Source organism: Sceloporus undulatus, chromosome 4 (assembly GCF_019175285.1).
Source record: "Sceloporus undulatus isolate JIND9_A2432 ecotype Alabama chromosome 4, SceUnd_v1.1, whole genome shotgun sequence".
In the NCBI taxonomy this organism is placed as follows: domain Eukaryota; kingdom Metazoa; phylum Chordata; class Lepidosauria; order Squamata; family Phrynosomatidae; genus Sceloporus; species Sceloporus undulatus.
This window is the reverse complement of record NC_056525.1, coordinates 176,752,527-176,767,480: the sequence shown is the minus strand read 5'-3', so window position 1 is coordinate 176,767,480 and position 14,954 is coordinate 176,752,527. Positions and strand designations below refer to the sequence as shown.

Here is a 14,954-nt window from a genome sequence, read left to right as displayed (position 1 = left end):
TACCAATATTAATACATCCTTGCCATGGATGTTCATACAGATCTATCTATCTATCTATCTATCTATCTATCTATCTATCTATCTATCTAGACAAGATTCAGTCTCAAATTGTACTAATTGTGAGACTAAAGTAAGCTCCCACCCCCGATTCTTGGGAGCAGGAATAACTCTAAAGTTCAGTGCCGATTCTGTGAGAGCTGGCAGTAGTCCTAGGGCAAGCTGCATGAATGGGCTTCTCTCAACATTTATAGTAGACATTATAGCTACTCCGTGGGCTGCTGAAGTACTTCACAGCTGGCTCCTTAAAAGGTCTGGGACCCTAGAGAATTTGCATCCTCCCTTACTTATGTCCTAGTATATAGTAAAGCTTCTTTAGGTAAGTATATGTTTATTGTATGCTTGATAGATTTCATGTGCTGAAAGTGCAGCCTAAATATCTGTTTTGCTTTGGCCAGGCCTCACCTGGAATGATTTGTTCAGTTCTGAGCACCATCATTCAAAAAGGATGTTGAAAAGTTGGAATATGTCCAGAAGAGGGTGACCAAAATGGTGAGGAGTCTGAAAATCATGCCTTATGAGGAGAGGTTAGGGAGCTGGGGATGTTTAGCCTGGAGAAGAAATGGTTAAGAGGTGATATGATAGCCCTGTTCAAGTATTTGAAGAGATGTCATATTGAGGATGGAGAAAGCTTGTTCCCTGCATCCTTCCGAGGTCGCTAAAATGAGTACCCAGACTGTTGGGGGCAAATTAGCTTACTTGCTAATTAGCTTACTTGCTGTTCACCGCTATGATCTTTGGAATAGTGGTATATAAATAAAAACAAACAAAAAAAAATAGCAGCACAAATTACTAAGACTGGGCAAACTTACCAATTGTGTTCACTGATAATAAGGCACATAAAAAGCACGTAACATTGAGTAACACAGGCACAAAGCATTTGTAGACTTCAGTCTAGAAAAGCTGTATATCCTGAAGTAGTAATACTGCACTTTCACATATATTAATTAGAGCAAAATTGAAAAAAAGCCTCACACAACTAGTGTTAACCAGTAACAGTAGCATATCAAATGCAGCTCCCCTCCAAATTACTTTTTTTGTAATGGTTAACCACCTTCTCTGTAGCTCACAGCAGGGGGGAGTTTTTTCTTCCTTCCTGAATGCTGAGATAAAAAGAGGAAAAATTCCTATGTGCTTTTATCATCCTGTGTGTTGAAATCAAAGTTGTTTTTGAAAAGACAGATAAGCAACAGAGTCACTTGGGCTTTGTAAAACCCACTGAGCAGTGCAAGCCAATAAATGAGACGATATTACATTTGAGAGATCTTAATGTTCTTCCAGGTGTCACCCCTTCTGTAGAGTTTCACTGGGAAGCCAAAGTTTTGAGCTGGTTAGGAACAGTGCTTTTATACTGAAGACCTTTAAACAGAAGGAAGCTTTAAAAAAGATAGTTCATTTACGATCTTTGAACTATCATGGTGATTAATGATAATGTCCCCTTTACTTTTTAGCAGTTTGTTGTTACTCTTGTAACTTCACGGATTCTGTATCCATGTAGTCAACCAATTACGAATCGAAAATATTCACCATATATATATATATATATATATACCTTCATTTTGCTATTTTATACAAGTGACACCATTTTATATCATCGGAATTGAAAACCCACAAATTTTGATATCAACAGGAGGTTCAGTAAACATCAGATACAAAGGGCCCACTGTATAAAGTTAATGATACATAATGAAGTTCAAAAGGAATAATTCTGACAGAAGCTGTAAACAAGCTCCAAAATACATTTCAACTATTTCTGTATGGACTTTATTTTTAGTCACCTCTAGCAAAGATGGGTATCATGTGGTCCTCCTCGTGTTTTTGGACAGCATTTCCCAGCTTTATTTATTTACTTATATTTATATCTTGTGTATTTTCCAATATGGGATCCAACACAGCTTACAGTATAGGTTAAAAACAAAATACAATTAAATCAATGAATAATACAATTAAAAAAATAGATATAGAGTACTATTAAAATTAATTTTAACATTAATTAATTTAAGCATGTTAAACATATTTAATGCATAAAAGAGGAAGTGCTCAGAATTCTTCGCCATCGTCTATACTGGCTGTGAACTTGTAGTCTAACAACTTTTTGAGAGCCCTGACCTACAGAAATTACATCTGACCTTTCCTGGGGTAAAATCTGTCAAGATTATTACTACCTCTCCCACAGATAACATTCCACTCTGTCTCAAACACAGCTCGTCTGTGTCCCAACAAAAGCATTGCAACACCTGAGATAAATTCCAGAAACCTTTTTTAAAAAATCATTTTAGTCTTTCCTCACCTCTGGGGCGATGTCACATAGCCTGTGCTCAGGGAAAACAACAACAACCCAAAACCAAAACAAAAGCCATGCTAACACACAAGAAAAGTTCAAAAATCAACAGTACTGGGGGACCAACCACAATGTTAGAAAGTTGTGATCAAATTCTTTCAAATTTGCTAAAGAGGGGACCACTCTTGGTTGGTGTTAAATTAATTTGCTTCAGCCACAGTTCTAAGGTGGAATGTAAGTGAAGGAAGAAGTTGCAGACTTAGCTGGACTTGTGGTCTCCTGGGTGGTATGTGTGTGTCAGGTTAGATGTAGGAATGCTGGTACTAAGGACACATGCAGCATACACTCCAACATTTCACAGATAAAAACCGGGACACATTTAGCCAAGAAACATCAGAGTGTGGTCATGATGACAAAAATGATTAGCGGGAAAGAAAAGACAAGCTAAGAGAGGCTGCAGCAGTTTGATTTTGGCTGAGTCTACTGAGAAGAACAAGATTTCACCGCTCCTTTTCCCCCTGCTGATTTAATTTGCACTTTGAACTCAGTCTGCAGCAGTTGAAGTAAACTGAAGCAAAGGGAGAAAGTAAGAAAAGAAAAGAAAAGAAAAATTGGGACATTTCAAAAGCAGCCAAACAAGCAGAATAAGTTGGAACAGTTGGATAGTGTGACACAATGGCTGATTTCCCATTTTTAAAGATAAAAAAACATATTCACTCTCCTTTAGTGAATGTTGTATATCTATGACCCTTCTTTCTGACGTTACACAGTCCAAAGAACATGGGACAGGGAAGGAACTTCTGTGAAAAGGGAAAGCAGGATTACATTTCACTTGATTGCATAGAATATCTGGGTGACTTGGAGCATAGGGTTGGCCATGCCAGCTTTACAGGCCTCTGCCTATCTATTGGAAGGTCATTGTTTGCTTTAAAGTTTATCCAGCCCAAGTTGTTTAAAGATGATGAGCCACTGGAAGGAAGATCAGGGCTCTTCAAATTGCCTACAGAAGTCAGTGTCTAGATAACAGCATGAGCAGGAGCACAAGTCAGCAGGCTCAGTTGTCCTCACTAGAATCAGGGACATATTTATTTATCTGGAGAGTATCCAAAGGAGGACAATCAAAATGGTGAAAGGTCTGGAAGCCATGCCCTAGATACCCCTTAAGAAAGAGCTGGTTATGTTAGCCTGCGGAAGAGAAGGTTAAAAGATGACATGATAGCCATCTTTAACTATTTGAAGAGATGTTATACTGAAGATGGAGCAGTGGAATATTGGACAGTAGAATATGCTATCTCAGACTGGTGGAATCCCCTTCTGTGGAAGTTTTTAAACAGAGGCTGGATGGCCATCTGCCGGGACTGGTTTGTTTATGTGTTCTTGCATAGCAGGGGATTGGACTGGATGTCCCTTTGTGGTCTCTTCCAACTCTATGATTCTATTTAAATGGTAGCAATTTTTTTAAAAAACATTTTTGTCTCTTCATAAAATTTAGCGTATGAAAATTTTAGGCAGATCTGCCTCCTTTTTGTTGATGCATACCTGCATATCTGTTTTTTTTTTGGGGGGGGGGAAGATGTAGGAATGATCACCTGACACTGGGATTTTATCACTAAGTGGGATACTGTTGCAATTAGCCATCCATTTATAAACTACATAGTTAATTTTCATAGGTAACTGGCAGCTGTTAGGCACTGAAAATACATGCAGCCTCATTCATATTTAAGTACAAAATCATCCAAAGTTCACAAGCAGTGATACCTTTATTGGAACAACCAAAGTGCACATTATACATGTGCAAGCTTTTGAAGCTCTGAAAGCATGCAACATGTATAACGTGCATTTCAGTTGGCACATTAAAGGTGTCACTGTTTTGTGGCTTTTGGATAATGCTGTACTTTGCTATATTGCCAACACAGCTACCCTGGATACTAATTGTGTCAGTTCACTCAAATTAGTGTGGTGGCTTTTTCTCATGGCAGTTTCATGTGGGCATTACAACCTGGCATAAGAATATTTTGCAATTAAATGCCAGCTCTTTCCTAGATACAAAGCGCAGTTCACGTTCCAAGGAAAGGGAAGGAAAACAAGTCTACATGTGAAAGTGCAAGGATTTGCAGAAGAAAATCTCACAGCGAGTTTAATGGTGCTTACTCCCAGGTGAGTGTACAAAAATTACACTCTAAATCACACAAGGCCTACTTACTTAAGAGAAAACAAAAACAAATAAAAACAAACCACACACCCATTTTTGATCTACTTTTGGTCTCCCCCTTCATTGCTTATGGTTTGCCCTTTTGGCTCAGCTCTCAACTCTCATAAAAGTCTGTTTTTTAAGTGTCAAGACTAATTTAGCTGAGAAAGGAGGGTAAACTGCCAAATGTGAATAAAGAGTGGTTTTGAGGCTTCTTGGGTAAAGTCTTTCCCCATTGTAAAGATTTCTAAGGCTTTTTGTTCCTAAGCATACTTGCACAGAAGTAAATTCCATTGAAATTGGTTAGGCTTTGATTAATTTCCTGATAGATGTACTTAAAATTAGACTATATCCAGGGGTACCTACACAGGCCATACAGCACAGTACAATAACATCAGAAATCCACAATACCTTTATTGGCCAATCAAAATGTACAAAATACATAAAGCAAGCTTTTGAAGCATCATTGGCTTCTTCATCAGGCAAAGGTGTTAACAATCAAAGAGGAAAAAATGTTGATGTTGGAGTTGTACCTAAATTTTTTCAAGATGTTGTTATACACTTGTCCCTCCACATTTGCAACTTTGACTTCTGTGGATTTGCACAGATTTTATTAATATATTATCTTTAGGAATATATAGGTTCTCCAGCACAACTCTATGGTCAACTTTAAACAAAAGTAACACTGAAGGACCTAGAGATTCCTAGAGAGAACACTCCACTAGGCATTTGGAGCTTCACCAGCACAATTCTATGGTCAATGTCTGGCAGATATTGACATTGTCAAATTCTCAGGATTTGATGAGGAAAGGATTTCTAAAGTCTTTCCTTGTATTTTGGGTAAATGAGATTCTGCTTTTATGACTATGCTGTAATAATGCAGCACATGTTACTTCACTAGGTAGAGAGGGCTAGCCATTAGGCGAAGTGAGAAATCCACATTGGCAACTATAGTAATGTCAATTGTCATGTATTCCCTGGCAGTCTCCCATACAAGTACTAACCAGGGTAGACTCTGCTTAGTCTCCAAGACCAGATGGAATCTATTGCCTTTAAGATACCAGGAAAGCTTTATAGGTGCATTCTACTACTGCTATGACTACTGTTAATTGATAATTACAATAGAAGGCTGGTTGCTCTCTGGATGACAGTTAGGAATACTTTGGAATGCAAGAGCAGCCAAGATGAGGCAACTGCCATCTCCTCCCCTGCCTTTCTTCGCAGGAACAGGCAGACCTATTAGCCAGGTACCCACTAGGCCCTACAGCCCTGCCTCCTCTAGGATCCTTCTGACTACTTTTTTTTAAAAAATAGTATTTTCATATTCTAAAAACATAAACATAAACAAATGACTCACAAAAAAAACATTAAAACAGTTTTACAACAATATAACATTTATTTTATTTATTTATTTAACATCACATACAACCATGTTAAGACAAACATATCAACACATCAAACTTATCAGTCTTACTTAAACAAAACACCCAAAATAAAACAGACTTCTCAGTATCTATTTCTTGAAATATTTCTAACTATTTAAACTGACTCTTGATTTCCATAAATATTACATGATTATCAATGTCTCTCTCTCACACACACACAATTAAATTTGTATTTTTTTTTCATATATTTGTTTTATTTTCTTATATTTCCTTCCTCTATCTATTCTGATCCCTCTGACTACTAACTTGGTGTGTTGTTGTGTGCCTTCAAGTCATTTCCAAACCTAAGGCGAACCTATTGTGGGCAAGGTTTGTTCAGAGGAGGTTTGCCATGGCCTTCCCTTGAGGCTGAGAGAGTGTGACTTGCCCAAGGTCGCCCAATGGGTTTCATAACCGAGCAGGGAATTGAACCTTGGTCTCCAGAGTCATAGTCCAACACTGAGACCGCTATGCCACATTGGCTGTAGTGTAGTATATCACATTTGTGTAGTGTTTAATTTTATTTTTTAAGAAGTCCAGAGACTCAGTTCTGTCCTGAAACAGCAGCCTCTGCTCTCTCACAGGAGTCAAATGCCCTCAACATCTTTTCACTCCTTTCTTCATGGACTAATGTTTGTGTTCAGTTCCCATAGGCCAGGGCCTACAGGGGCCTTAGTTTTCCATGTCTCTTCAGTTTCAGAAGCATGGGGGTTGTTGTTGCTGTTGTTATTGTGTGCCTTCACGTCCTTTCTGACTTAAGGCAGCCCTCAGCATGGCCTAGAATGGTGCTTTCTTGACAAGGTTTCATCAGAGGAGGTCTGTCATGGCCTCCCCCTGAGGTTGAGAGAGTGTGACTTGCCCAAGGTGGGTTTCATAGCTGAGCAGGCCCTGCCTATCTGATTTTAGTGTTGCTGCTGTGAGTTGCTTTAGAAACTGGAAGATATATATGTGTGTGTGTGTGTGTGTGTGTGTGCATCAATAGCAAGTTGATTTCTATACTGCTTATCAGTGCACTTAAGCACTCCGTAAGCAGTTTACAAAGTGGAAGCTAATTGCCCCCAACAATCTGGGAACTCATTTTAGTGACCTCAGAAGGATGCAAGCCTGAGTCGACCCTGAGCCCCTGGCTGGTACTGAACTTGCAACTTTATGGTTTGTGAGTGAATGGCTGCAATATAGGCATTTAACCACTGTGCCACCAGGGCTCAGTATCACTATACTGTATAGTGCATTCATTTCTCCTTCATTGGAAACAGGAGTTGCAACCAGCCATGAAGGCCTCCTCCCTCCTCTTCCTCCAGAATGACCAGGCAGGTCCTCCTTTTGTAGGGCACACCCTCCATTCCCACCTTTTGTCTGGGAGGGAGCCCAAAACATCCTCCATTTGGCGCATGGCTCAGAAGCATGGCTTTAGATTTCTAGGAGTGTTTCGAGCTTTGCTTTGATTGCATCCTCCATTTTTCTGGCTACATCCTCCTTTCCTCTCTTGCTCTGTTCCCTGGCTTCTCTGTAGACTGTATTTTCCTCTTTCTGGTGCTGACACGCAGGACACTGAACACGCGTCTGGGTCCTTCGTGGGAAAGTAAAGTAAAGGAAAGCGACGCTGGCTGCAGATGGTGATGGAAGCCTGCCTCTTCTCTCCAGCGCCTGCAGTGTAGAAATAAGGCACTTGGATGCCACTTTAACTGCCCCCTAGGGTGGATATATATTATTGAAAGAATGCAGTTTTGCACTGCATTAAACTGCCCTGGCTCCATCCTTCAGAGTCCTGGGATTTGTAGTTTTGTGAGACACCAGCACACTTGGGCAGAGAAGGCTAAGGACCTTGCAAAACTACACATCCCAGGATTCTGTAGGATGGAGCTACAGTGCTTGAAGCGGCATCAAACTGTGTTATTTCAACAGTGTAGATGCACCCATGGTTTCATTTGAGAGAATCCTGGGCTTGCAGAGAAGGCGAAAGACTTTAAAAAAAAAAAACAACCCTACACATCCCAGGATTCTGTAGAATGGAGCTACAGCACATGAGGTGGTGTCAAACTGTGTTATTTCTACAGTGTAGAACCCATGGTTCCATCTGACAGAATCCTGGGTTTGCAGAGAAGGCGAAAGACTTTGTTAAAAAAAAAACCACAACACTACACATCCCAGGATTCCGTAGGATGGAGCTACAGTGCTTGATGCAGTCTCAAACTGCGTTATTTCTACAGTGTGGATGCATCCATGGTTTCATCTGACAGAATCCTGGTTTTGCAGAGGAGGCAAAAGACTCCGTAAAAAAACTACACATCCCAAAATTTTGTATAATGGAGCAACAGCGCTTGAAGTGGTCTCAAACTGCATTATTTCGACAGTGTAGATGCAGTCATGGTTCCATCCAACAGCATCCTGTTTTTGCAGAGGAGGCGAAAGACTCTAAAAATACTACACATCCCAGTTTTCTGTAGGATGGAGTGACAGCACTTAAAGCGATGTCAAACTGTGTTATTTCTACAGTGTAGATGGCCCTTTAGAGTGGCACATGATTGCTTGGCTTTTGGTGGGGAAAAGGCCCTAGCCGAGTTTGATTATAGTGTGAATGGGATCCAGTTAATTCTCTTTATTTGACTCTGCAGACCCTGATATAATAGGTAAGAAGGGCATCATTCAAGAGGACCTCTGCTGCCCCACTTCCAGAAATTTATGAGTTTGAATCAGAAGCCTCTGGTATCTAGTTCCTGGATGATATGAAGAGGTATTATTTCTAAACATGTGCAATGTGCTTTCCTCTCACCCACTGAGCAGCCACAGTTGGCAGGCCCCAGTCATCTGCTATAGATAGGAGGGCTTCTGGTCAGAAGGAGTGGCTTTGTGTCAGGCTTTTGCTCCTGGGAGTTCTCACTGAGGAAATTAATCATTGAGGGACATGCTTCTCAAGGCAATGGGAGAGTGTGTGTCTGAGCGCTGGAGGAGGAGAGGCTGGCAACATTCAGTGCAAGTGCACTTGTAGCTGGGTCTTCCAGCAGAACAAGGTAAGAATGAGATATTACATATCAAGATGATAGAATCATAATATACAATGTATCTCTAATAGTCTCTTTCTCACTATATAGTTGCCAGACTTCTATACCACTCTAACTGCCCTGACTTAATCCTATGAGATCCTGGCATTTGCAGTTTAGTGAAGTATTTAAGCTTCTCAGCTAGAGATCTCTAGTACTTGGATGGTACATACTTTTAAGCCATTTTGAAATTACAGCAGCCTTAATCACAAGGGTATGTTCAGAGAGGGTTTGCTTTTGCCTCCCTCTGAGGCTGAGAGAGTATTTCATGCCCGAGGTCACCCAGTGGGTTTCTATGGCTGAATTAGGATTCGAACCTGGTCAGTCCAGTGCTCTAACCACTACACTACACTGGCTGTCTCTAGTACTTTATAAAACTACAAAGCCCAGTTTTCCATAAGATGTAGCCATGGCAGATGAAGGGTTATCAAGGCGCTATAGAGATGTAGTGTGAAAGAGACCATGTCTCTGTATCTCTGTAGACTGAGTTTGGAAGAAAATCATGCGTTTCTATCTTTTTAAAAGAAGCCCCCTCCTTTCCTGGCATGTAAAGGGCTTGCACCTTTCTCCATGTGATAATACTTGCAGGGTCGTTCATTTTATTTATTTTTTTCTTGTACGGTTTCCTTTCCTTGCAGTCTGAATGAGAGCAGCTCATTCACTACCTGAGGACTCTACCTTTTTATTTTGCTACATATATGAGTAGAGGAGAGATCAAAAACTGGGTGATGCTATATGATATAAGTAATTTTAAAAGCTCTGTTGTCACTTGCTGTCAAAAGTCATCTTCCTTTCTCATCTCTTGTTTCATTGAATATACTCCTGTTAGGATAACAACATAATTTGGCAAATTAAAGTTGCAAAAACCCTTGTGATGATTGATTGATTTTATCTGTCCTACATCGATATCTTCTCTCCACTCCCAGTGAAATACTGCCACCTAAAAGTTACAGTCAGCCCTCCATATCCACGGATTCTGTATCCACAGGTTCAACCATCCATGGCTCAAAAAGATTCCCAAAAGATATAAATTTCAAAAAGCAAACCTTGATGTTGTTATTTATATAAGAAACACCACTGTATTTTATGGGACTTGAGCATCCATGGATTTTGCTATCTACAGGGGGTCCTGGAACCAAACCCCAACAGATACCAAAGGCCTATTGTACTATAAGCATATATTGTTTCTCTGACAATATATATGATAACACTTTCCTCTATTTGTCCTGTTATCTCTTAGTTAGTTTTGATTTTAGGTTAATTTGGGGGATTGTGATTTTGCTGGCCGCCTTATAGTTGATTTTCAAGTTGACAAAGGTGAACGAGAAATAGAAGAATAAGGTTAGGATTCAAGAAAAGGGAGAAGTATAATAAATAAATAAAAAATGAAGACACTTGAGGAGAAAAAATGTTGGCAGTTCGAGTGATTACAAAGTTGGGTGTTCAGGAGGTCAAATGATTACAAAGCAAAACACCCGAAGAGAATGAAATAGGGTGATTTCTTTGCTAGGTTCCGTTTTACCTCTGCATCTACAGTTTATGTGAGCATGTAGGGAAAGAAACTCAAGATGACTTTCCCATTCTCAAGAGAGTGGCATGAACTGGTTGCCTAGTAGAAGTTGCTCTTTAATGGTATTGAAACTGAATCCTTAGGGACACACCAAGAAAGTGCTTCTGTGGCTCTTTAGGGAGAGTGAGCATTGATGGTGGTCCCAGTGTGCCAACCTTGCTGGATCTGTGCATGCCCCATGAAAAAGGAATTTATTTTGAAGAAGTCTGTAGGAGAGAGGTGGAGAGGAAAAATAATTCTATGCTTGTTGGCCCAACAGGTGTGCAGATCAAAGAATTTACCACAAACCTGAAGAGGGAGAGATTGAAGCTCAGCTATGAGTAGTTCCAGTGCTAAACCAACACGCCTTTCGCAGCCAGTGGTGAAGAGTGTGATGGTGTATCGCAATGGGGACCCCTTTTTCCCAGGTCGCCGGGTTGTCATCCATGAGAAAAAAGTGTCCAATTTTGATGTTTTCCTAAAAGAAGTGACAGGTGGAGTGAATGCTTCTTTTGGGGCGGTGCGGAATATTTACACACCCCACGGTGGACATCGTATCCAGCAACTAGATGAAATTCAGAGTGGAGAGCACTATGTTGCTGGTGGCCAGGAGGCCTTCAAAAAACTCAAGTGAGTAGCAGTGTTTTGAAACAAGCCCCGAAATAGCCTAGAAAGTATGCAATCTTTTAAATAATGGCATCCGAGCACCTGTAACATGGACAGTGACACACTGTCCCATTTTCATTAGGAGAGAGAAGGAGAATTAACAAATTAAGAATAGAGAAATTCCATAGTATGGAAAGTTCTTCCACTTCATCTTCCCAGTCCTCCACCACTTTGCTCTCGCATGTGTATTCCTTTTATCCACGACATTTCTGTCACTTTCCTATTTTAAGTTTTTGGGCCTGAAGAAAAAGAACAGGTGGTTGAAAACATATTCTGTTCCAAAATCTTTAGTGGCATTGATGTGAACATGTGAAGCTATTGGAGAGGCGGATTGTTTGAATGGGAATCAGTATTAACAGGGATGTTTGTAATGCTGCAATTCTATACAGCATTGCAGTATAGGGTGGCCAGGTGCAAAAGAGAGAGAAGGCTCTTGGGTCTTTTAACAGCTATGGAGAGGAAGGGACTTCAGCAGGAGTAAGTTGTCATGAACAGCAAGCTTTCTAAAATCCTGTCTTCTAAATAACTATTAGAAGTGCTAGAGAGGAGCCCTACTCTGTTTGGCACCAGATCACCGTTGTGCATACTTACTTCGGAGTAAGTCCCATTGAACCCATTCAGATTTCCTCCTGTGGGGACCCACTTAGAATTGAACTTTTGACAAGACCTGCGTAGGATTGCACTTGCAGGTTTTTTTTAACCTATGTTACAAGGTCAGGAAATATGGGATAGAATGTTACTGCCACAGTGCTTGTTTACTCAAAAGTAAGTCCCACTTTATTTATTAGGGTTTGCTCTCAGGTAAGTGTGCATGGATTTATAGCCTTCATTATTTTTATAATTAAGGATGCATCTACACTGTAGAAATAATACAGTTGGACACCACTTCAACTTCTATGGTTCCATCCTACAGAATTTGGATTTGCAATTTTGTGAGGCACTAGCATTCTCTTTGACAGAGAAGGCTAATGATCTAACTACAGATCTCAGGATTCCATAGGATAGTGCTACTTAGGGCATCCAGATGTCATAACTGCAAAGGAAGACAAGGCACTGCAAAATGTAGGAACTGCAAGAAAATGTGAGGCATTACAAAATAAAAGCTAAAAATGTTAATAGAAAATAGGTGGGGTACAGACGGCGGAAAAGGGGTGGTCCGCAGCCATCACTTTTCTTGCTGGGTTGGAGGCAGGATAGCCTCACCAGCAGCCCCTGCGGCTCCAACCCAGTGCTTTTCCAGGCCACGGAAATGCCACTTTCTCCCTGGTGCTGTTCCTTCAGCCATTTGGTAGCTGTGGGAACGAGGTGCACACCAGAAGGAGCTCCGTTTCGGTGCTCCTTCTCGTGCCGCTGTTAGGCTGCCACAAGCAGCCTGGGGCAGCATGAACATGTTACGCCCGCACCATGCTGTTTGGACATGGTGTGGCCATGACATCATAATGGCGGCGCCGGTGTACACAGGGTGCCACCATTATGCCTCCGCTGGCATGTACTAGGGTTAGGGAGTGTGTACATGGTGCACGCTCCCTAACCCTAATACTGGCGCTGGTACACTGCTTTTTGGTGGTCTATACCGCGCCATAAATTCATGCTTCTTTGCCATGCTCAAAATGGAGGAGATTTTGGATTTCCTCTTTGACAAAAGGCTGAAATGTGGGACATGTTCTGGAAAAGGAGAACATCTGGTCACCGTGGTGCTACTGCACTTAAAGAAGTTTCAAACTGCATTATTTCTATAGCGTGGATGCACCCAAAGCATGTCTTTTGGATTGGTGTTCTAGCTTGAATGCCAAATAGCTATTGTTATATACATAAGCATAAATTAGTTGTTTTCCCTTCCAGGTCATCTTAAAAACTGTAGGACTATGAGGTGTCTGATGGATCTCTAACATTTTCAGCATCTGCATTGAAATATGGGCAAATGGGGCAGAACATTTTGTTGCAAGTCTCAGTTGAACATAACTGATACTCTTCTTGATTTTCAGCTATTTGGACATTGGGGAGACAAAGAAAAGGCCCACTGAAATTAATAATGAGGTAATGTAGTAATTTATCCAATTAAAACCTGTAGTATCTAGCAGACTGGAACATAGTCCAGCCCAGCAATATAAAACCATTTTTTGTATAGATGGAGGCTACATTCCTTTACTCACCTCTTTACTGAGAGCCTAATTGCACATGAAAAGAAAGCTGAAATGGAGCAGGAGAATAATAGCTTTCTCTGTGCCTCTCCATATGCCATTGTAGCACTTCTGTTCTCTTCCCTGAGGGAGATGGTTGTAAAAGTTTGCCTTTCGTTGAATGGATTTTTCCAGCATGACAAACGGCATGCTTTTATGACCATCTTCTTCTGGAAGAGAACAGAAGTGCTATGATGGCCTGTGGAGAGACACAGCAAAAGTGGCTAATCTTCTGCTGTGTTTCAGCTTTCTTTTCTCATGCAATAAGGCTCTAGGTCTTGTTGTACACAAGGACTACACAGGAGTTATTCATTTCAACAGTTAAACAGTGGTCTAGGCAGACTGTTATAGACACTCAGAATACAAACACAGCTGCCCTGGGATGTGCTTTTTCCATCCTGTTTTTGTGGCACCAAAGCATTCTAACAGAGAAGGCTAAATATCTCACATAACTACAAATTCTAGGATTCCATAGCATTGAGCCATAGCCATTGAAGTAGTGTCAAACAACATTATTTCTGCAGTGCAGTTGCAACTGAGCCTCTTTGGCTCAGTTCACATACCATGATCAATCATGGGGTGATGTCACATTTGAAACATCACAGGCATCTATGACAACTTGAGTCTGGCAAGCAGAATTAGAAGGCCTGGATTGAGCAGGATTTGAAAACTGTTTTACATGCTTAGCAAACCATAGGTATGAGCATTGCTCTGCCTCCAGAGACCCTTGCAACATAGATACTGGAAGCAGATAAAGGAGGGGGTGTATATGTGATTCCTGTATATTTGAAGCTCAGAGCATGAATTGGGTTCTAAAAAAGGGATAACCAGTGTTTGAAATTCAGTGTGACCTGTGAGTTTAAAGTTTATTAATGCCAGGAATTATTTGAGGTTAAAATCTAATTTCTTTGTTGGTTTTGGTTTCTTTCTTTCTTGCTGCAGACCTCCTGACCTGTTCAGGAAAACTGTTTCCCTAGATACAAGTTTGTAAAGAAAAGTCAAAGACTGTATTGTAGGAATAAAATGTTGTGGTGTAGTGGTTTGAATGTTGGATTATGATTCCCTGCTTGGCCATGGAAATCCACTGGGTGACCTGGGGCAAATCCCACATGTTTAGCATCAGAAAATCCCATGGCCTCCATAAGCCAGAAATGACTTGAAGGCACACAACAACACATGGGGTAATTGAAAACTGATATAAAATAGAAATAGTACAAAATTATTATTTCCCAGAAGGGTGAGGTAATCTAATCATACTGTCCTAATATTTATAGCCCTGTGAAAAGTCATTTTTTCTAAAAAAAAAAAAAAAGTGAAACCCACATGTTCTACATTGAAAAAGAAACAAACCTATTTGTTGTTAATTGCTTTTGGGTCAGCCCTGACTCATGATGACCCTGTGGATAAGACATCTCCAAGACTCCCTGTCTTCCACTGATCTGCTCAGGTCCTGCAAATTCAGGCCCATGTCCTCCCTGCTGGAGTCTATCCATCTGGTGTAAGATCTGTCTCTGTTTCTACTACCTTCTACCTTTCTTATCATTACAGTGGTACCTCGGGATACG

At 40.7% G+C, this 14,954-nt stretch overlaps 1 protein-coding gene across 2 annotated transcripts in view; it reads left to right on the top strand.

Annotated features, from left to right (window-relative positions):
- The first annotated feature begins 8,827 nt into the window (after positions 1-8,827).
- DCDC2 (doublecortin domain containing 2) overlaps positions 8,828-14,954 on the top strand; it is a 62,031-nt gene continuing 55,904 nt past the window's right edge. For both annotated transcript variants that reach the window (XM_042464530.1, XM_042464529.1), the window contains exons 1-3: positions 8,828-8,964; positions 10,824-11,173; positions 13,195-13,246. In XM_042464530.1, coding sequence (XP_042320464.1) covers positions 10,881-11,173; positions 13,195-13,246 — 345 coding nt within the window. In that variant the 5' untranslated portion in view covers positions 8,828-8,964; positions 10,824-10,880. The remainder of the gene's footprint in view (positions 8,965-10,823; positions 11,174-13,194; positions 13,247-14,954) is intronic.